Source organism: Anabrus simplex, chromosome 7 (genome assembly GCF_040414725.1).
Source record: "Anabrus simplex isolate iqAnaSimp1 chromosome 7, ASM4041472v1, whole genome shotgun sequence".
Lineage (NCBI taxonomy): Eukaryota > Metazoa > Arthropoda > Insecta > Orthoptera > Tettigoniidae > Anabrus > Anabrus simplex.
The window spans coordinates 80143607-80167884 of record NC_090271.1 but is presented as its reverse complement, the minus strand read 5'-3'; the positions used below and the strand labels follow the sequence as shown (position 1 = coordinate 80167884).

Genomic DNA, 24278 nt, shown 5'->3' with positions numbered 1-24278 from the left:
CTAAGTACTTTGCATAGTCCTAATGGGCTCATTCGCAATATATATATATATAATAATAATAATAATAATAATAATAATAATAATAATAATAATAATAATAATAATAATAATAATCGAATACTGACAATAATATCTCTAACTTCTACATATAACTCTGGGGTGTGATATATGTACTATCACAAGCTGGTGTAATTAGGCATTTTCAAAAACCACCAGATCGAACCTACCAATACCCATGTGGGTGGGTGCTGTAGAATAAATCCATGCTATTGAGATTGTGGATTGACAACCACGGGTCACCTAATTGAGTGTGGTATTGATTCCACTTACTTATACCAGGATACTCACTTTCAGTTTTGCTATCTGACCTCCCTTGGTCAAATGCTGGTTCTCTCCTGACCCTGATGGGTTAATTTTGTAAGGTCTAGAATTTCTTTCATTTTCACTCCCTTCATGGCCCTTGCCTTTCTCTCACTGATACTTTCATTCTTTGAAGAATCAGACCTCTTCCATTTTTATTTCTGATTATTGTTAACAGAGGATGGTTGTCCATTTGTACTTTCTCTTAAAACAGTAACCATCACCAGGCATTGGCCGTGCGGTTAGGAGTGTGCAGCTGTGAGCTCGCATCTGGAAGATAGTGGGTTCCAACCCCACTGTCGGCAGCCCTGAAAATAGTTTTCCGTGGTTTCCCGTTTTTACACCAGGCAAATGCTGGGGCTATACCTTAATTAATGCCACAGCCGCTTCCTTCCCATTCCTAGGCCTTTCTGTCCCATCATCGCTATAAGACCTATCTGCGTCGGTGCGACGTAAAACAACTAGCAAAAAAAATAAAAAAATAAAAATAAAATAAAACCAGTAACCATCATCACCAAACCTACTAACTTGGACTCAGAAACCTTGCACTTTTACTGTCTGAGCCACTCAGCTTGGCAGATTTACTGTAATGTTATGTACATAGTTTATGTGAAAAATAGGGAAAAAATAAAAAACAACCCACACTCACACATACCTAAGGGAGGATTAAGAACAACAGGTTAGTGTTGGAAGAAGGATAGGAAAAAGAGAAGATAAGGGCAAACATAAAAGACAAAAAAGCACAAACTCCACATTTTCATGTACTGCGTACCCATAGATTGCAGTTCTTTCTGCTTTTCTCAGTCCTTGATAAGCTCTTTCTTCTTCTCAGCTTCAGCAAGTAACAGTCGTCCATGTGAAGACAGCGGTATATAAAAATACGGCGACTGTCCTTGTCATATTGTGTTTTCATATTTGTCTTTATTCCTCCTCCTTTCAATACAGACCTGTCATTGTGTTAGTACTATTATGTATTCCTATCTCTCTATATAAGATACTACCTGTTATCCATGACTTCGCTCATAAGGATTTCATAAGTGGATAGAAATTAATTGTTCCTCTGTACTCTACTAAGACATTATCTGAGGCACATTTCTGTTTCATTATAAAGACTGAGCTGTTTACTGCCCTACCCCAACAAGTTTTTCAACGCTCCGGAAAGTATATTCATGTGAACTTATGACATGCAGCTTGATACTGCAATTTTAGCCAAGGACATTCTAATATTTTGTATGTTTAGACTGACACCTATAATGATATCCTCTTTTTATGGCTTGTAAGAGCAATCAGGATCCTGATTTTTCACCATACAGGTTTGAATTTGAGGCTGATGATGCCCTTAATATGGGCGAAACATGTCCCTTAACATTTTATAATAATATTTAATTTCTAAAAAGATCTCTTTGTATTGAATAGGTGGATATATAAATAAACACTTGTAACATACTTTGTATAAAAACTCGCCGAAAAATTGCATTTCTTTTCTCCCAGAACCTTAAACCACGTTTGTGGCATTGCCTTTTGGGGCTAAGATGATGAAACTACTGGCAGAGCTAAATCTGGAACATGCGACATGGAACTCTACATGTGAGAAACAGTCCTCTTTTAAGTAAAAAAAGAAAGGGTTTCTTTATTTTTAAAGGAGATTCCAAATACCAATTTTCACATCTGTAACATCTTAGTTTTGAGATATAAGTATCCTCATAAAGAGAATTCAACCCCTTCTTCACTTATTTTCGATCTCTAGCTTAAGTTGGTTTTCTGAAAATCCCTGAAGTATAAAAACTCGCCAAAAAATTACATTTCATTTACCCCAGAACCTCTTTGTAAACTTTGTTTGTGGCATTGCCTTTTGGGGCTAAGATGACAAAACTACTGGCAGAGCTAAATCTGGAACATGCGACATGAAACTCTACATGTGAGAAACAGTCTTTTAAGTCAAAAAAAAAAAAAAAAAAGTTTCTTTATTTTTAAAGGAAATTACAAATACCAATTTTCACATTAACATGTTAAGTTTATGAGATATACTGTAGATATACTCATTTTAAAAACAACCTCACTCCTTAGCTGAGTGGTCAGCATTAAGGCCTTCAGTTCACAGGGTTCCGGGTTCGATTCTCTGCCGAGTTGGGGAATCGCGTTTGATTAATTCTTCTGGCTTGGGGTCAGGTTGTTTGTGTTTGTTCCAACACTCTCCTCTTCAAATACTCACTCAGCATACTACTTTACCAACCACAACAGGAACATGCAATAGTAATTACATCCCTACACTTAGGGTTGGCATCAGGAAGGGCATCCAGCCATAAAACAGGGTCAAATCCACGTTTGCGACACAGTTCTCACCTGCAACCCCGCAGGTGTGGGAAAAGCAGTACAAGAAGAAGATACTCATTTTAAAAATTCACCCGCTCTTTTATTATTTCACCCCCTTAAGAGGATTTTCCAAAAAAGTGTGTTCATTTATTCTTAAAGGAGATTCCAAGTACCAATTTTAACGTCTGTAACATCTTCAGTTTCTGAGATATATGTATCCTGATATAAATACTTCAAATCCTTCCTCACTTCTTTTTATCTCCCCCCATCTTCCCTTAAGTGGATTTTCTAAAAATAAAAATTTATGTTCTTTTATTTCTAAAAGAGATTCTAAATGCCAGTTTTCATGTCTGAAACATGTTAGGTTTTGGTGATATGTTGTAGATACCGTAATCTCGCTGCTGTAGAATCTTGGAACTGACGTTGCCATGGTTATGGCAGTTCATTTCTTTATCCAATTCCTAGAGCAGGGATAGTGTGGTGCCAATATCTCCATAATGCTTGGTTTTAGGGTCTTAAATCCTGGTTTTTGGGCCCGTAGATCTTACCGAGTTTTGTTCTTTGCGTCAAGGGGCTTAAATTGAGCCTTGTACGATAAATTTGATATTTTGCCTATATTAGCCTATTATTTTTTATATCATCCCCCTGTGCCCCCCCTTGATTTGTTTTGAAAATAAAATACAGCCCATGTCCCTCAGGGATAATGAATATTTACATTAGTAAAATAATTTTTAGACTTGGTCCAGTAGTTCCTGAGATTAGTCATTACATACAAACAAAGTTTATCTCTTTATATGTTAGTATAGATATAGATGACTTGTCACTTGTTTTTTCCATTGCAGTGCTTATGCTAATTACTGGTTAAGTTCTATTGCCCAGGAGACAGAGAGTTACTTGTATTCTCTCCATCTTGGTAATTTTTGCAGTACTTGAACATTATCTTTAATCAATGCCTTTTATTACCACAGGTATTGAATCAGAAGAATTGTAAAGACTGGATTGTTCCTGGTTTGTATGCATGCGGAGAAGTGGCTAGTGCTTCAGTCCATGGTGCCAATCGTTTGGGTGCTAACTCTTTGCTTGAGATTGTGGTGTTTGGACGTGCGTGTGCCCATACTATAGCCCAGACCAATCGCCCAGGAGACAGAATAGCCAATATACAGCCTGTAAGTAGTCCTTATAATCTGTAGGACAATTTAGGAATTACCTCTAAAACAGATCTAGTCAATAGTATCCATCATTTAACACATTCCTTGTGATTCAGGGCACTATGTATCTCAAAACTAGTTATTCTTATCCATTGGTGTTGATTTTGCAAACTTCCCAAAATTGCAAAATAATAATTATGTTTTAAGTACACATATCTCAGAACTAGGTGCATGAATCCTGCATTGTTCCTGCCTTGAGATGGCAGATTGTTGTTGAATACTTCTGTGAGAGCCGGGCTGAGGGACTCAGCTGGCTGTGGCGTTGGCCTTCTGACCCCAACTTGGCAGGTTCGAAGGTGCTCAAATACATCAGCCTTGTATCGGTAGATGTACTGGCACGTAAAAGAATTCCTGTGAGACTAAATTCTGGTGCCTTGGCATCTCCAAAAGCCGTCAAGGTAGTTGGTGGGATGTAAAGCTAATAACATTATCATTATTTACTTCTGTAAGTGCAGCCCATCATTAGGTATCTCATGTATACCTTTTTAAATTGTTCTAAGGTAAGCAAAAATAAGTTTTCATATTTTTTAATTTACTGGAGTAGTAACTGATGTACATAAATACTGAATAGTTTACTGTCCTCACAAAATAATATTTACAAGTACAGTCACATCCACTTTCATACATGGAGCCATCGCATTCTAACACTTTGCAAAAGCAAAGTCACTGCCGTACAGGCCATGAAGGCCCTTGGAGGAGTGGAAGGTAAAGGCTTCCACCATTGTTAACCTCGACACGTGATGGGGTAGAGTGGTTAGCTCTACGCCCGGCCGCCTTTTCCCCCAGGAATTAACTTGGTACTCATTTTTGGTGTAGGCTGAGTGAACCTCAGGGCCATATGCACCTCCGGAAGTGGAAATCTCGTTTCTTAAATTTTACGACTTCCTGACGGGGATTCGAACCCATGTCCTTCCGGGTGAACCGAGCACGCCTTTACCGCCTCGGCCAGGCAGCCCCTTCTAACACTTTGGTGGTTGCAAAAAAGGAGGGGTTAGAATGACTCTGGAACTTGTATGAATCGCTCATTATTTGAAACAAAGTGAGGGCAGTGATAATAAATTCTATCCAGTAACTGATGATGACCCCACATACAGCCTCCAAGATAAAAGTTCCATAATCCATCAAATGATTAACGAGAAAGCAACATTTGTTTTAGGGGTCATTTCTGTGTTGAACATACTAGTGGCATCAGAACACTGTAACTGATATAAATATCTGGGAATACCCTCTCAGCAAAAGCACAGCCAACAATAAATGAATTTATGAAAAGGCAGACATTCATTCTTCAAAGGTGCACTTCTGTCTGTCAGAAATTGCCTGTGGACTTTGAAACAAAGTGTACTGCTTTCCAGCACACATAATATTTATATTCAGGGTTTTAAGTTACTGTTAGATTTCCCAAATATTTGCAGGGTTTTGATTTTTTATAAAAATTTAAAAATTACAATATCTTTGAATTTTAAGTTAAGAGATTAACTAATATTTATATGTTCATTATTATTTTATTCCACTTTTAAGAGTTCTTCACAAAATTTCTTTAGAAATACAGCTTTTTCCAAGAACTAAGTTGAAAGTAGATCTAATGCATCCTTATTCACTTCTAAAATATAACCATGAATTCTTCTGTTTTCATGATTTATGACAGGACACTGGGGAAGCTTCCATTGCTAATTTGGATTGGTTACGGACAACAATGGGCCATATAAGCCCTGCTAACCTTCGTAATGAAATGCAGAGAGTAATGCAGACACATGCTGGAGTATTTAGAAATGAAGAATTGCTTCAGGAGGGTTGTAGAAAGATGGAAATCTTGTACAGAAATTTGGATGAGATAAAGGTAAGAATCCTATACTCTCTTGTGTAAAAGATACCAAAAACAAAATTTCAGTAGGTGTTCTTTCTTCATTATCATCATGAGAGCCCAGATTTTCATGCAAATGCATGTCCCTAAATAAGCTGCTTACACTTCTGAAACTTGACAAATATTTGTTTTATGACTAATCATTTCCAAATAACTGTACTTTTTCCATGCATGTTTTGGCTATTTTGGTAAAAAATTCATGTGTAATGCATATTTTGAAAATTTTGGATTTAATAGCGAATAAGTGGACATTTATATTGGATTATGTGACTTTTCTTCTGACTTTGACGTATATATTTCGTTAACTTGCATGGTAGTGCCTTTTTTGAACATTGGTTTACAGAATTTGGGACCGTTCATGCACGTTATTTGTTTATCATTGAGAGAAAGTGTATTCCTGGCATACTACTTGACAACCAAAGTTAGGTACATAGAGGTCCTATAATCCAGTTAGCCAAGCACTTTCTTATCTGTTGCTTAAGTAAACATTGACATAAGCAGGAAGATCCCCTTGTCGATCGCTCTAGTCCTTAGAAATAAGGTGTCCCAGAAAAAATTGAACTCTTAATTCTGCATTACTAAATGAGGGTTATTTCTTTTTTCATCTACATTAGACAAAGAAATTGAAACTTGAATCACACTTCCGTGATGCCACGTTACTGAGATAGCAGCTTCCAAACCTTGGTTTTGCACTGAATCCTGTTTTGTTTTCCTGGAATTTCCTGCCCTGAACTCCCACTGGTCATATGTCTGAGGCCAAAATAATTGAGAAAAGAAGGGACTTGGAAAGCAGCACGCTAACACGCTTCAAATTGTAATTTAGTACTGGACTGTGCTGTGAAGCTTTAAGGAAGATGACAGGAAGAAATGTTCCAATTACAGAGGAATGTACATTAACTTCCTAAGTGGGAAAGCTGTGTGGAAGGATTTTATAAAGTACAATAAGACCATTGATAGAATTAAAGTTATCAGAGGAACAATACACATTTCAGAAAGGCAGATCAACAGTTAATCTAATATCTGGACTGTGTCAGCTAATGGAGAAGTATTCTTATTATTATTATTATTTCCCTTTGTGCCGTTAGGCGTCGGGACATTTCAGCCATTTACTAAACTTTCTTCTATCGTGCGCCATTCTCTGAACCTCACCCAGGGTCTTCCCTCGCTTCCTGATCAGTCCCAAGATGTACTCCTCCCATTCAATCCGTGGCCTCCCTCGTGTTCTTCTTCCTGTTGGTCTGGCTCGCCACACCTGCTTCGCTTTCTTTTCATCTTCCATTCTTTCTGGGTGACCAATCCAGCCCAATCCTCTCCTCTCAATGACATCCATTATTGGCTCCTGCTGAAGCTCATCTCTTACTGTGGTGTTTCTAATATAGTCTCTTTGAGTTTTCCCGGCAACTTTCCGTAAATATCTCATCTCAGCGGCAACCAGACGGCTCTCCAGTTTTTTATGCACTGTCCAACTCTCTGCACCATACAGGAGGGTTGGCAGGTACACGGCATGATATACCCGCATTTTTGTGTTTCTAATAATTTCTTCCTTCCCTATGATTGTGTTGTTTATACCATAGTAAACTTGATTAGCTTTTCTAATTCTGTTGTTTATTTCTGCCTCTAATTTTCCGTCCTCTCTGAAAATGGTGCCCAGATACTCAATTTGTTCTACTTGTTCAATATCCTCATTGTTCCACTTGATTTGAAGCTGTACTTTTTCTCCTTTGGTGAACTGCATGACCTTGGTTTTGCTCACATTCACGTCCATCCCATGGTCCTGGAAGGCATAAGCCCATTCAGTAAGAGCTTGTTGGAGATCCTCCTCTTTCCCAGCCAAAATCAGAATGTCGTCTGCATAGACCAGGGATTGGACATATATTGGTCTCATGTTCCAGTTGCCAACCTTAATTCTTTTAGTTCTTCTTTTACACTGCTTAATGACTTGGTTCACGAAGATCACAAAGAGAAGAGGACTCAAGCTGTCACCCTGCTTTACTCCCTTCACCATTTTGAATTCCCTAGAGCATTCACCAGCTATTCTCACCACTCCTTGGACTCTATTGTACATGCTCCTAATACAGCATAAGAGAGTCTTTGTTACCTTTTCGTCTTCAAGTCTGCCCAAAGCTGTTCCCTGGGGACCGAGTCAAATGCGGCCTTTAGGTCGACAAATGCAGCTAGAACATCCTTCCCTCGACTAAGTCGTTTCTCTATAACAGTTCTTAGTGTATATATGTGGTCGTGTGTTTGTCGACTTGGCCTGAAAGCACACTGTTCCTCTTCCAATTTTTCCTCTACTTCTTGTCTCAACCTCCTCTCCAATATGCGAGAGTATATCTTTCCGGCCACACTGGAAAGACAAATTGCTTGATAGTTTGCCTCCCCTTCTTCTAGTTCTTCTTCTGCTCCATTACCGGTGTCATCTTGTAAATTCTGGTCTGCGCGGAACACATCCTCATAGTACGTGCTCCATGTATCAAGGATGTCCCGTGGCCTCATTTGGATCTTCTGGTTCCTATCTTTAATGTTCCTGATTCTCTTTCCAGTTTTGCCTTGGAGGGATCTTAGTATCTTCCAAAACTTCTTCTGATTATTTCTGTATTCTGATTCCATTTCCTCACCAAATTCCTGCCAGTTCCTTTCTTTTGCCTCTTGTACTTGCCGCTTTGCTTCATTACATGCTTCAACATAGTTCCTCCAGTCCTCTACCCTTCTTGTTCTCATTTACTCCTTCCAAGATACCTTTTTCCTCCTTACAACTTCCTTGACTTCGTCAGTCCACCACTTTGTTCGTTTTCTTCGTGTGTTTACTGTAGTTTTCCCACAGACCTCTTCTGCTACTTTAATAATATTCGTCTTAAATTCACTCCATCTCTCTTCTAAGTTCCAACCTCTCTCAGGTTCTTCTCTTTCTCTTTGCTGAAATATTTCCCCCAACTTCTGAGCATAATTCTGCCTTACCTCTTCCTCTCTAAATGCAGAAATTCTTATTTTCTCAAATCAAATATGAGAGGGTGTGGGTGTAGTCTTGAACCTTGTTTTCATAACCAGAAGCCGATGTTCTGTACTCATTTCTGCACTGCGGAAGACCCTTACATCTAGTGCTCCATAAGTCATGTTCTTAGTGTAACAAAAGTAGTCAATACAACTCTTTGCTCCTCGGCCTACTGCCTCAAAAGTTATTTTATGGATACTTTTATGGGGGAAGAAGGTGTTGCCAATCCTTAGCTCATTATCAATACAGAATTCCAGCATTCTTTCACCATTGGTATTGATGGTTCGTTCTGCTCCACGTTGACCCCTACATCCATGTCCTCGACGTAACCTATTTCCGATCCTAGCATTCCAGTCCCCATCACAATAACATGTCTACTTCTTTTCCTAGCTTTGTCTATAGCTTTTTGCATTTGAACATAGAATTGCTCCTTATCTACTTCTTGCATATCTTCAGTGCGGGCATAGATCTGCAATAGCGTAATACATTCTTCTAGTTCCAGATCCACTGTGATAAGTCTGGAGTTAATAGGTTCCCATCCTGTCACTTTGTTTTCCACTGCTTCGGACATAATGATGGCCACACCTTCTTTTGCCCATTCATTCCTGCTGACTCCTGAGTATCTCATTACATATCCCTTATCCAAATTTATTTGGCCATTACCTTTTCTCTTGGTTTCACTGACTCCAAGTATGGCAAGCTTGTACTTTTCCATTTCTTTGACTATTTCTACCTCCTTCCCTGACAGAGAGGTCACATTCCAAGTACCAATTCTCATATACCTTTTCGCGCCAGGTTGTTCCCTTGTTATCCGTCCAGCTACTCTCATGTTTCTCTGAACAGTTAATTTTGCTTCACGTGGGTTATTAGCCCTACGGAAGCTAGCATGATGAGGGGGCTGCCCTCTTAGCTGTCATGCCAGCCTGTTTTCTGTCAGGGTATCTTCCCTTAGCCTTTGGGGTACACTCCCTATCTGCAAGGCAGCAGTTTGTGGTTCGCAGTTCCTCTGCCTACTCCGCTGTTGAGGTGTTTACAAAGTTCCTTCTTCCGCCTTCGTAGCCATTGACTACCAACTTCTGATGAATTTATGTGCCATTTCCTGCACACAGGCATCATCTGGCCTCCAAAAGGGGAACTCCTCCGCCCGTAGCCGTTGACATCCCTTCTGGTTGTCAGGTTTGGTAATGGCCGCCTGACCCTCGGCCAGACAGTCGCAGGTTGTACCGTCTACTGTCACATACGGTAGCAGGATATTTCCTGACCTGATGCCAATGGAGAAGTATTATGAACATAATAAGGTCCTTTGGCTGACCTTCCTGGATATCAAAAAGGCCTTTAATGCTGTAAGCAGGGACAAAGTCTGGGAAGTGCTCAGAAACAGCAGAATCAATATTGACATAATAAAATGAATTGAGAATTTATATGAAGACATCAGTAATCACGTCAAAACACCATCAGGAATGACAGAACCCTTTAGAATAACTATGGGCCTAAGACAAAGTGGAGTTCTGTCACTTCTTCTCTTCATTACTGTGATGAATGAGATTCAATAAGTATGCCAAAACGTTGGTGACAACAAAATGAAAGTCATGCTATTTGCTGATGACATCTGTATATGGGGAGATTCCAAAGAGGAACTTCAGGATCAGATCAATGCATGCACAGTAATAGCTAAAGGGTCTGGCGTAAGATTCAGTCAGGAAAAAAGTGAAGTGTTGGTTATGCAGAGAAATTGTCAACCTGAAGGTTACATTTAAATAGAGGGTAAACAAATCAAGATGTCCAACAAATTCAAATATCTAGGAAGCATAATATGAGTAACAGCCTCCATTGAAGAGGAACTTAATAGCAGGATTCAAGCTGGAGGAACATTCTATAGAGTTGTCCGAGACCTAATATGGAACCCAAAAGTACCATTGAAATTCAAGCGAGCAGTTTATCTGACTTATTAGATGCCAGTTTTTACATATGGGAGTGAGACCTGGACCACGAGGAAAAAGGATGAAGCAAGGATTCAGGCAGCTGAAATGAGATTTGTCCAAGCGATGGTTGGCAAAACAAAACAAGATGAGATAAAATTCGTAATTGGAACATCAGGGACATGGCTCAGGTTGGCAGAATGCAGGATAACATAACTCTGCGTAGACTCAAATGTGAAGGATGGATCCTGATCTCATACCCAGAAAAAATGTATGGTCTGCAGTTAAAATATTCAAGACCAAGAGGGTGGCCAAGAATGCGATATACAGACATGGTGAAAAATGACATTTAGCAACAAGGAGGGGACTGGGACAACATTGAAGAAGGAGAAAAGTACAAAGACACCAGTTGGTGGAGGGGCTTCATTCGCCAACCCATCGTATAGATGGAGCAACGTGGGATATGTATGTACCGTGCTGTGAAATCTTGGTGCCCTGCCACCGATTAAAAGTCTACAAAGAGACCTCATGTCTAAATGGATTAAGGGAAACAAATTTCTAAGTTATTTTTTAAAAAGAGATAACTTCACATATACTTCGTCCTAAATGTCTTCATTTAAGTATGAACCTGTCACTTCTTGTGACATAGAAAGATCATGTTCTGTGTTCAGGAATATCCTGTCACATAAACGAATGAACTTAAATGAAAATGCGGATAAATTAATTGTTGTACAGTGTTTCAAAAGGAAATGAAAATATAACAATGTGGAACTGAATTTTGATAGTGCATATTTTCTAGTTTATTGCACATGTTCCATCATTTGATAGTGCATGAATGCATGCATATTTTGAGATTTGATAGCACATGGAAATCCGGGCTCTAATCATCATCATCATCAACATCATTTACACTAACTAGATGCACCGTGGTTGGAGAGAATATTATTTTCTGCCCATTTTACTCTAACTCTTCACCACATCTCCTCATCCTCTACCAGGCCTCATTGCAATATACAGATGTCACCCCATTACAGGTTACATAAAAAATTTAAAACAACAACAACAACAACAACTGTACCGGGTGGTACACCTTTACGCCGCACGTTTAAATCTTGCGCCAATTAGAACTTCTCTACTGGAGAAACACTGAACTTGGAACTAGACCAACTTAAATTTTTCATCTGAAGATGTCACTGTGTGAATTTCGACTTGTTTTTGTTTACTATTTATCAAGAAGAGTGGACATTCTCTCATAGATGTCTCTACTAAAAAAAAAAAAAAAAAACTATGATCATGCACCCTGGTGCAAAGTGAAGGAACTTTATTTGAAGAAATTTTGTATTCATAAGTTTTTTTTTTTTTTACTAAATTTTGTTCATTCATTCTTGGGTTGGCAATATTTATCTTTTCCTTCCGCAAGTTTCAAAGTTAACCAATCAATAATTTCTGTAATTAATTTTCAGCCAATCCGTATTTAATCTTTGATTTTGTGTGTATCTTCTGATGTTAACCAATAAAAGCCTGTGGGTGTGTCTTAATTATTCATGAAAGATCTCGAAACTTCCCTGAGGGTATAAAAACTGCTGATTTTCCTGTCTCTTGGCCACTCGATCAACATCTATCCTAGTGTATGGAAGTGTAGCAGGAGGCGGGAGATGCCTCGTTTATCAGGTAGCAGCTCTTCAGCAAGGTAATGGCCACTTAACATCTTTATTCCTTGCTAGCTCAGCAGTTTAACCTGCAAGGAAGGTCCGAAACCTCTACCAAGTAACCTATCTCTATAAATATGTAAATTTCTTCCAGTTTATGTAAAACTTAAGTAAATTTGTAACTGTAAATCGGGGATAGAGAGTGCTTTATCCTCTTGAGCTCCCCTTCATTACGATTTGAGGTGACTACGTTTTGGTAACTGAATTTCTTTTCTTCCGTAATGTTCATATTTCTTTCTTATATGGGTCACCTCCATAGTCTGGGAATAGCCCCTGTTTCATCGGCCTAGTGCCGCTTAGGTTTTAAGAATGTATGTGTAGGAGTGCAAGTACACGCCTCCATTCATTTTTGTATTTTTGGGCCATTTACTTAACCTGTTCTTTTTCTACTAAGGCCCAGTAGGTTGGGTACGAGATACCCCTGTTTCATTTTGTGTAAGTTGTGCCTTGATGTCAATTAAGGGTAAAGACTGGTATCATCTTTAATAGGCTTGAAAAACTGAGAGCGTGTTAGCTCTTTTCCTGTGTATAAAGGTGCCTCTGGGAGGCTTTAGGTTAAAAGTTGGGAGTAAGTGCTCCAGGTATTAGGGGTTTTCTGCCCTTCGGTAAATATGTGTTTGTGAGCTGAGAGCTCAGAAAATGTAAAGGAAGGGCTTGAAGCCCAAGGAAAGCAATGGCAAACTACCTCACTCCTCATCTTGCCTAGTACGCCTCATTTGGGCTCTGCCATTGGCTTTTGTGGTTTTCCTATAACTGCATAACCTTTGGTGGTGCTATCTGAGGATCCAACCAGCCTCTGGGCTGATGACCTAACAGACATACCACCAATCTTATCTTCCCTAGAGTTAATTTTGCTACTTGTACCTATTGCATTGTTTCTTGTTGTTCAAAAAAAAAAAAAAAAAAGGAAGAGCAAAACAAAAATATAACCTTGTTACAGTTTTAAATTAACTTTGATTTTGGTAGTTAGACCAATTCACCCCGGCACCTTCTTTCACCTCTGCTGATCCACCAAACCTCGGAATAATAATAATAATAATAATAATAATAATAATAATAATAATAATAATAATAATAATAATATCCAAAAAATAAAAGTGGTTACAACACTCGCAAAGTTCACCTACCGAAAACTGCGTTACATGTAAATAAACAAGTTGACCAACGTGACAACTATAAAGGACGTGGGAAATTTTAACTAAATGAACTAATAAAATAGCGGTTAAAAGGGATGAATAAAATCATAACAAAGAAGAATATTAACAAAATTAACAAACTCATTTACAAATGAAGGCAAATTTGCAAATATGTGTTTGAAGCGATGGCAGTTTCAAACACCTTTAAGAAAAGAAAGTATACGTAACATTACATGAATGTAAAGGGCTAATCCCTCATGACTAAATGAGATAAAAAAAAGGGACATGAAAAGACATTAACACAGAAAAGAAAGGGGGAGATTAAAAACTTAACACAGAGGCCAATTAAGCTGTACGATTTTAGAAACACTTCTAAAGAAGTGAGAAAAGAAGAGACTTGGAAACCAGGCATGAAATTAAGTAACACTGCACTACGGGAGGCAACCCCAAGAGGAAATTTAAGTTGCATGTTAGTTACAATTTTCTTAAACAAAATTGCCTCCAAATATAAAAGGTTGCTGCTTAGTTGAACAGCTAAGTCATATCGATGATTAAAAGGTGAATGTGAATATTGAGGGTGAACTCCTAAGCAAAAGAAAATTTTACATTTAAATTAAATTAAGTACAAAAACAAGAAGAAATAGTGCTTACCCTGAGACTGGTATCCCATGACGGGACAGAAGCAACTTTTTTGAAGGAGATATTTTATACAATATTACAAGCAAAATGAATTTCGAAACAACAAATAATTGTATCTGTCTTATCCCCACAGCTGTCCCAACTCTGGCCACAATACAGTTGTTAACTAGCTCCATCAATCATACTCTGGGTTTACCTCAATCTCTCATTACTTTCATTTGCAGTAATTCTTTAGTTTCTTAACAATCCAAACCATCTCTCCATTCTATCACTCAACTTTTCGACCTTTATTTCTTTCCATATGCCTTCATTCCTCACAATCTTCCTTTGTCTATGTAACATGTACTTCTAAAAGTCTCATGTCTCCTGTCTGTATTTGTTTTCATTCTTTTCCACTGACTAGATCTCAGGTACTTATACTGTAATCAACAGATAATATGCCTTATATATTATTTCTTTAGTATGCATTAGTATATCTTGGTTCCTTAGAAGTTGTAAACTTCTGTGTGCTTGTACTTCATCTTAAACTCTTTTTTTCCTATAAATACCTTATAGTTTCTCATTTTATTGAATACTGGTACTGTGTATGCTGCAGATGCAATAAACCTTTAATCTAAACAATATGTTTATTTATTTTACATTTTATGACTTTCATTGGACCACTTTAGTCAGTTATACAATGGATTTTTCTATTTTCTCTCAGCCCAGTACTTCTTCATTCTCTGGGAACTTGATATTTTCTCCTCATCTGAAATCACTCTTCCCATGGTTTGTCTGTTGAACTAGGTCTGTAGTCTGGTCTGTAGTCTGGTGTCTATGTTTTTTAAGGATCTTGATTCTGTGGGTCTTGTTTTTTAAATCATCTACTGTGATTTGTAGTTCCTTCATATCTTCTTTGATTTCTGTAATCCACTTAATATTACTGTTCCACAATTTTTCTAATATTATCCTGCTGATTCTATTTTCGGATGTTCTAATTAGGTGACCAAAGAATGAGATTCGATTTTTACTAATAGTGTTCATTACCGGTTCTATTCCTATGTAGACTGTTTCTCCAGTGTCCATTTTCTTGGTATTGTTTTTTGATACATGTTCTGATTATTTTTCTTTTTATTTTGAGTTTTCTGTCTATTGCTGCAGCATTAGTTGTTTTGAAAATGGTTTCATTAGCGTATGTTATTTCTGATTGTATGACTTTTATAATGCTTTAATTTTGTGGCTACTGAGAGGTCCTTTTTGTTGTATGTGTTCTTGGTGACATATTGAGCTTTGGTTAAATTTTTAAATTCTATAATGCCATGTTTGTTTTCGTTAAGGTTGTATGTTATAATTTCACTTAATTATTTAATTTGTTTATGATTTTGATTTCCTGTTCTCCTACTTTGATTTTCTTTGCAAGTGGTGGGTCGGTTAACATGATTTCTGTTTTCTCAAAAGATATTTTGAGGTCAATTTTTTGTGCTATTTTCTGTAGTGATTTTAATTTGTTGTTGAGTTTCCTGAACATTGTTAGATAGAAGAGCAAGGTCATCAGCAAATCCCAGACAATTTAAGTTTGTGTTGTCTTTTGATTTTCCAATTTTGATGTTTTTGGGTTATCCTTATACCATTCCCTCATTCTATATTCCAAAGCACAGTTGAGTAGCAGTGGTGACAAACAGTCTCCCTGTCTTAAAACAGATTTTATGAGGAATGGCTTAAAAATTTCCCCTCTGAACTTGACTTTTGATTGTGTGTTGGTTAAGGTGAGTTCACGTAGTTTGATTAGTTTTGGGTGCAGTACAAAATTTCTTAATATTTTCAATATGAAAATTAATACAGTCATATTGCCTTCTTAAAGTCTGCAAATGTTATTGTGAGAAAATAAAACAAACCACTGTGAGAGGTTTGTTTTGTTTTCTGTAATATGCCATAACTAATTTTAACGTGATGATTTGTTCTGCACAGCTTCTCGGAGGTCTGAAGCCTCCTTGGTAGTCACCTAATTCTTGCTCTAATTGTTCTTTAATTCTGCCATACAGGATTCTAGCAAATATTTTATATGTACAGTCCAAGAGGGATATATACCTCTGTAGTTACATGGATTGCTATTATCTCCTTTTTTGTGAAGCGGGTGGATGATAGCTGTTGTCCAGTGTTTGGGAAATTGTTCTGCTGTCCATATTTTTGAGCCATGTATAGGGAGATTCGAACTGTGTCACTGGCATATTTTCACGTTTCTGCACGTTTCTCCTCGGTTGCTGTTTCCACCTCTTGGAATGTTGGGGGGTTTAGGTACTCAGGTTTGTTTTTACTGTGGTGTCTGTGATAATTTAAAAAATTTCTTCGGGCTCTTCACAGTTCAAAAGTTTATTGAATGCTTTTGCCATAATTTTGGTATTTTCCTTATTACTATGTGCTATTTTTCCATCTTCACTTTTCAACATTAATGTAGGGGGATTAAATTTCTTCATTTTTCTACCAAAGATTTTATAGTAATCTCTAGAATTGGTTATATGGTGGTTCTATTCTATTGAGGTGATTATATCTTTCTAAAATTGTCTCTTCATTTTTCTAATAGCTTCGGTGAATGTTTCCTAATATTTTTGAGGTTCATGGCATTTTCTTCTGTTTGAGTTTGAAATTTTAACCATGCCTGATATCTTTCTTCATGACATTTGTCACATTCTGGTGTCCACCATGCATGCCTTTTCCGTGGATTTAAGGGGGCTAAATTTTCAGCCTGTTTGAGAATTGGTATAAGTTCTTCTAAACAATATGTATTATAAATATTGTTGTCGTAATAATTTTTACATACCGGTGTATCATTATTAGAGATGGGAACTATAGGCATGAAAAAGTTAGAATGGAAATGTATTTAACCAAGGTACAAGTGTCATATACCCGCACGATGGTTCTCCAGTGAGATTTGCATAAGTATTAGTGCGATCTGAACTATCGGAACCCCTAAAATTTATGCAACTCGCCCAGCATAAGTGTAGAGCTGCTAGATTACACGTGTGCCTTTTTTACTATTATTAACAAATACATTGCAAATGGGAAATATCCCGGTGGCAATGGTCACTTACAGTAATCTAATAACAAAGTAAGGTTAACATAATTACGCTTGCTTGCTTGCTTGCTTGCCCTAAAAATGGTTTTCCGTGGTTTCCCATTTTCACAACAGGCAAATGCTGGGGCTGTACCTTAATTAAGACCACGGCCGCTTCCTTCCCAGTCCTAGCCCTTTCCTCTCCCATCATCACCGTAAGACCTATCTGTGTTGGTGCGATGTAAAGCCATTAATTTTAAAAAAGGAGTGGTCGACTTAACCCTGTTTGCCAGGTTGAGTCGACCAGCTCTTAGAAAAATAAATTATTCTCACTCATCATGGAAATCCAGCACATGCAAGTCACAGGAAACACTTCACAAGATATGAGCAATCATATGCTATTTTCATTCTTAATGTAGTTAAGTTTTTCTGTGAAATACCATGAAGAGCATGAAAAGAAAGAAGAATCCCACAGTTTGATGGCAGTAGAATTTGTACTCGGGTATATTAGATGAAGTCCAAGTTGAATTCAGCAAGATGTCCTTAAAACGGTGCACATTAAGTTATGAGCACCCTGTATACAGTCTATATAGACAAAATGTCCAGAGTCTATTGATGAAAAATTGACATTAACAGGCATGAATTTGAGAGAGAAAGCACTGGTGGTTGTATCCAGCTGAAACAGTTCATTGACACAAATGGTATCTACCTCATGAACTGATCATCTCAGTGATGGGCAGGATGGTTATTCTTATTCATAAGCTGATCATAACAGACACGAAAGTAGTGAGAACGATTGTTGGTATAAACAAGTGGGAACAGTGGTACGAGGGTATGTGCAGTAATGAGAAAATGGTGAAGTTAAGAATGAGCCCAGGGGAGGAAGCTATGCATATGAACCACCTTTGGGAGTAGTGGTGAGTCATTTGAGGTGATTGGATTAGGACAGTTTCCATAAGAGAATAACACACTCAGCTACAAATGATAATTGAAGCTAATAAATTCCACAGATTATGCTAAAAACTGGCAAACAGGAAATATGTCTTCATATTCAACAGTCTTTGTACCATCCAACTTCCAATTTACTTTACATATCTTTAAAAATGGAGAATAATGAAACAGAACAACTTTATTATCTTCAAACCACACCAGTTCCTTTCAGAAGAAATGTTTAAATTTCCTGAATGTTGCCAGTCATGGAAAAAAGAAATCAGAGGCTGCTTTGTATGAATAAAGATTACTTTCTGAAATGCATAAAAACTGTTTCATTTCCACCTAAGAAAATACTTGGAACTTCCCACAAAAACTTTTCACTTCTGAGATCACTTCACTTCTGGTTGTCTTTTTGAACTTTCCCTTACTATACCACCACCGCCACCTAGTCTCTGTGAAGATAATAGTTTAGCATCTGTGACATGACAGTTTGCCTGATGGCAATGATAATCAAGTCTATGGAGTTTGACACCATTGTTAGCCAGTTTGAGTCCTGTTGGTCAAAAATTCAGAATGTCGTCTGCTAGGGTAGGAGAGGTGGTGGTGGTGTACAATTTTTAATCACTAGATTGCATGCTAAAAGTCTAGATTCATTTCCATACCTCTCCACAGTGTTCATATGGAGTGAGGGCATATGACATTGTTGATGGTGATTTTTCCATCAGATTAAGCTTGAGCACACTACGAGGTGTTATTTGACAGGAGTAGGTTACTGGGTTTCAACCTCTTCCTATCTTATTATCATCATTGTCATCACCATCATAATCATCATCTCACATCAGACACACACACTACATGTCCTTGGACACTCATAGCACCAAAAATGATTCACTAAACAAATAAAATAAATGTGACATGGTAGCATAGAAGATGGATGGCCATGCATATGAGAAATTATGAGATAAATGCAGTGCAACTGATATGTAATGAAACTATACAAGACTACTCAATGAAAGAAGTGGTCAGTTTTTCTTCTCTTTCGTACTTTAGATTTATCAAATTTGACCTCAGTTTCAACATAATGTTTACAGACATTTTTGCTGTCTCAATTCCTATGAATGGAGCATTTCAGAATAATTCTTTATGAGAGCCAATGGTCTCCAACTTAGGTCCATTGAAACATATTATCATCATAATTTTCTTACTTTTGAGAGTTGATCTTGACAAGTGGATTAGTGACATCATCCTATGTAATGTGGCACGTGAGCGACATCCACGGTATACCCTAAAACTGAAAGACAACTGATAGGTGGATTCCTCCAATAGCTCTCAACTTTGGAGCATGGATTGGTGACCATGGGGTCTCTAGTTGAGTCTGGCACGATCTGGCTTACTTGTGGCAGGCTCCTTACTTCCATCTTTCCTATCTAACTTCTATGTCTTACCTCTACAGTGAGCATTTCTTCTGACTTTCCTGACCATTCTCTCGTGATCAGACTGTGCTCTCTTTCAAATCTAGTACTAAATAGACCGGGCGAGTTGGCCATGCAGTTAGGAGCACACAGTTGTGAGCTCACATCTGGGAGATAGTGGGTTCGAACCCCACTGTCGGTAGCCCTCAAGATGGTTTTCCGTGGTTTCCCATTTTCAAGCAAATGTACCTTAATTAAGGCCATGGCTCCTTCCTTCCTTCCTTCCTTCCTATTCCTAGGCCTTTCCTGTCCCATCATCACCATAAGACCTATATTGGGGTGTGACAAAAAAAAAAAAAAAAAAAAAAAGCACTAAATAGATTCCTAATAATGAATCATTACATTTACTATTTATGGCTTATGTTTACCATTGTTAGCTTTAACTCATTTCTGAGTAATTAAGTTCTTCCAGTAATTCACTTCTGTCTGTGAATGTACTTTTGATGGTTGAACAGAGCAATTCTAGCATGGAATAAGCGTCCACACATATTGCACAGAATCGTTGGAGGAGGGCGTGGTCGTGCTGAATGGAGTTTTCGTGCTTCTCTCCTGGCCTCTTCACATCTGTGTTGTTCCCCTTCAAACAGATTGACAGCAGCAGGGATGATCTGACACCAAATTGTCCTATCTTGAGCAAGCATGTCCCAGGTTTCTGGATTGAGACCTGTTATCTTCATAGTATGCTTAAATTGGTCCTTGTAGCACCTCATGGGGGCTTCACGAGGTCTGGTGCCAGAACAAAGTTCACCATACAGGATTTGGCATGGAAATCTGGTATCATTCATGCGACGGACCTGGCCAATCCATCTAAGTTAATGATCAACGATAGATGATTCTATGCTCTTGGCATGCGCTTTCTCAAGAACAGCAATGTTGGTGACATGGTCTTCCCTTTTGATCCTAAGGATGGATCAAAGTTTTCGTTGGTTGGAAGCGCTCAAGCTTTTACAAGTCTAGTCAGTAAAAGGTCTAAGTTTCATAACCATATAGCAATGTTGTTATGACAATAGCATGGTACACCATCAGTTTAGTCTTCACAGTCAGGTCTTTACTTCATGAGCACCCGGTGTGATAATACATGTTTATTTACAACCTATATATGTATCTGTAACAAACTAGTAACAATATTATAATTCAGTAAAATGTTTATAGCATGTTATGTCATTTTCTTTCCTGCACAGTTGACCGACCGATCTCTCATATGGAATACTGAACTAGTCGAAGCACTGGAATTGCAGAATCTCATCATCAATGCTATGCAGACCATCGTGGCAGCAGAAAACCGCAAAGAGTCTCGAGGTGCTCATGCCAGAGATGATTACAAGGTCAGAGTGGCTTTAGAATGTAAATGCTCTTTTCCTACTTCTACTGTTCAGAGACAAAAGTCAATAACTTATATCATGATCTATCTGTATACATATTCTAGCCACAAATACTGTCACAAACTATCTCTTGAAAAACTGGAATATGGTTTGAATTTTTTTTTAATATGTTATAGACACACTTAATATGTTGTAGACACTGATGAAGAAGTCTTCATCACTGAAAAAAAGCTTTAACCACCAGATTGACAGGGTATATGCAGCAAGTACAGTACTCAGGAAGCTTGTGAGAGAGTTTCAAAGGTCCAGAAAAGTCACTAAACTAATTATAAAGACATGTTAAAAACAGCAAAACAAATTAAAAAGTTTTTCTTCAAAACATCATGCTATGTTTTTGTTGTCTAAAATGTACATAGAAAGGCTGATCCATAAGAATGCTCTGGTTGAGGTAATGGATACAGTGCAGGTATTTGAAAAATGAGGAAGTGAGCAGTTAATGCCATGAACCAGCTGTTAACAGCTGCATGTCCGCTTATGTGCTTTGGAATGTCAGAAACAACTTGAGGGGTCGACAGAAATGTTATCATGCACCTGCTAAGTGATTGTCTCATCAATGATGAGTAAAGCAGCTAGTCATTTATATATGTATTCCAGTGAGGCTCAATTTGCACGATTCTAGCAAGATATAGCAGATATTTTAGATTCAGGTCACATGGACTGTATTGCTGTTGTTGATCTATCCTTTTTTTTTTGCCAAGTTGTATTTCCTCTTAACACAGTAATCATCACCACCTCCTATGATATCCATCCATAAACCCATGTTTCATTACTGGTTACGATTATTTCATCTTCATTAGCATTATCTAAAAGCACCCTGACAGTTGGAAACTGAAGGCCTCTCTGGTCCTCTCAGGAGTTGTGGAATGAGTTTTGAAGCTTTCCAACATACTACCAGTACTTTTTTCATAGAAATTTAATGACATGATCCTATCGAGATGTTACATCCTTCTCCTACTTTCTGAGCTGTCGAATGCTGATTATAACTCATGGGTTCACAAGTTTGTGCAACATGAGCATCATTACACAACATTGAGGGCCTTCTCAAATGTCGGTAATTAAGAGTCTTTTAAATGTACACCATCTTTGAAACACTGGAACCACTTCTAACATTGCATACGACTCATGCACTGATCGCCATAAATTGTCCTCATCATTTGGTATATGTGTGTAAATGTTTTCTCTAGTCTTTAGCAGAAGCAAATGTTGACATAATATTCAGATATCTCAAACTAACAGCTGCTGAATGATAACTGATTGTTTCATAAATGCATGACACTAGTTACTTAAAAGAATACCACCAGCGCCCCTTATCAGAAATTTCAGAGTTTGATTCTTTTTTAAAAACATGATTCATACATTCTCATTTTAAGCCTATTTCTACTCTAAATCAGTCTGAATTGCTTATCTTTGTCTTGACAGAGCTTTTTGAGTCTTTATATACATGGCCTTTACCATGCTCATACTTTTTTATGTTTTCCATGTCTCTTTCTCTCTCATTTTTTTCCTCCCCAAAATGTATATGTTGGCTTAGCTATTTTAGTGAGGATTTTTTAAACACAATTTAAACATAGCAATTTGACTTACTCCTAAACAGTGTAACAAACTACATAAAACTCATAATAAAGGGGTTTCAGATGTATTTTACCTGTTCTTAAAGTGTGATATCTTTCTTATTCAGGAACGGATTGATGAATATGACTATGCCCAACCACTTGATGGACAGAAGTTGCGAGAAATGCCTGACCACTGGAGAAAGCATACTCTCACTTGGATAGATGAAAAGACTGGTGAGGTGAGTATTTCTCAATGTACAATATACATGGTTATTCACCTAAGATGTTACACGGAAATAAAGTCTAAACCATTGAAGATATCGATATTCTGTTTTCATATTCGTAAATGATACCCAGGCGCTTGTAAAATAATGTGCTACTTATTCTCATGAGGTGGTTAATAACCAAGATATTGATACTAACTCCATATTTTTAAATGGAACATTACAAATTCATGTGGCTGATCTAAAAGTTCAAATGCGTACAAGTTCAAGTACATAAGTATTTTCAAAATCGGACAGTTACTTTTTGAGATATCAATAAAAACCGCATTTGGGCCTTTGTGTGCCGCATCAGACAGTGTGCAGTTGGTCAAGGATGTAGTGGCACACAAGCTGTTTCTTGGCATTGATTCCAGCCACAGAACGGATACCAGGCATGTAAGCATATCACACACATAATGTGATGTACCGTAACATACCCTGGGTGTGCAACATTATTGTATGACACAACGGGGAAGGGAGATTAAAGTGTTTTTTCTTTTGTTTTGTTTTGTTTTGAAATCCATTTGTAACAGGTTGCACTCAGTTTGGCATCTTTCCCCACGGATGGGAATGGGAAGGATTTGGAAAGGACATCGGCCATGGCCTATCTCAAAGGCACCAATCCGACATTTGCTTGGTGTTGAACATGGGACACCATGAAAATCACTTTCAGGTCGGGCAAGGCAGGACTCGAACCTTCGCTTTCTCGAATGCATGTTGTTATGTTCCCGTGGATCATTTCCAATGAAGTCTACCTCGGATGTTATTCATTTGTTTTTCTAGAAAGAGCTTTTCAGTTGTCCTGTGTTATGTTTATTTCTCAATTAATACAGTAGTATGTACTGTACACTCAAACGAGTGACACTTATAGCTTTCGTTATGTTCCTTTGAAGCCAAAGTAATTATTTTATTGGGGCTGATGACCTTTGATGTTAGGCCCCTTAAAACAACAAGCAATTATTTTATTCCTTTTAAAAACATCAACCCTCCCTGTCCTATTGTGAGTTCACCTGTCATACACACTTTGCAAACCCATCACATGTACGATATGCTTACATGCCTCGTATCCATTCTGTGGCTAGAATCACACCCAGGAAACTGCTTGTGCGTCAATATGTCTTTTCCAGACTGCACACTGCCTTATGCGGCATGCAAAACCGTGCATGCTGTTCTTATTGATATCTCAAAAAGTAACTGTCCAATTTAGAAAATACTTACATATTTGAACCTGTACGCAGTTGAAGTTTTAGGCCAGCTGTATGAATTTGTTCCATTCCATTTAAAAATATGAAGTTAGTATCAATATCTCAGTTATTAATCACCCCATGAGGATATGTAGCACATTATTTTACAAGCCCCTGGGTTTCATTTACGAATATGAAAACAGAATACCGATATCTTTAATGGTTTGGATGTTATTTCTGTGTAACATCTTAGGTGAATAACCTTGTATACTGTTACACTATTAACCTTTATGTTGTTTTCTCCACTGCCTGTTATCTTGATA

At 37.8% G+C, this 24278-nt stretch overlaps 1 protein-coding gene across 1 annotated transcript in view; it reads left to right on the top strand.

The window, feature by feature from the left end:
- Positions 1-24278, top strand: part of LOC136877704 (succinate dehydrogenase [ubiquinone] flavoprotein subunit, mitochondrial) — a 161724-nt gene that overhangs the window by 124746 nt on the left and 12700 nt on the right. Inside the window, exons 10-13 of the mRNA XM_067151914.2 lie at positions 3642-3839; positions 5527-5718; positions 20755-20898; positions 22634-22747. Of these exons, the coding sequence (XP_067008015.1) occupies positions 3642-3839; positions 5527-5718; positions 20755-20898; positions 22634-22747 (648 nt within the window). The remainder of the gene's footprint in view (positions 1-3641; positions 3840-5526; positions 5719-20754; positions 20899-22633; positions 22748-24278) is intronic.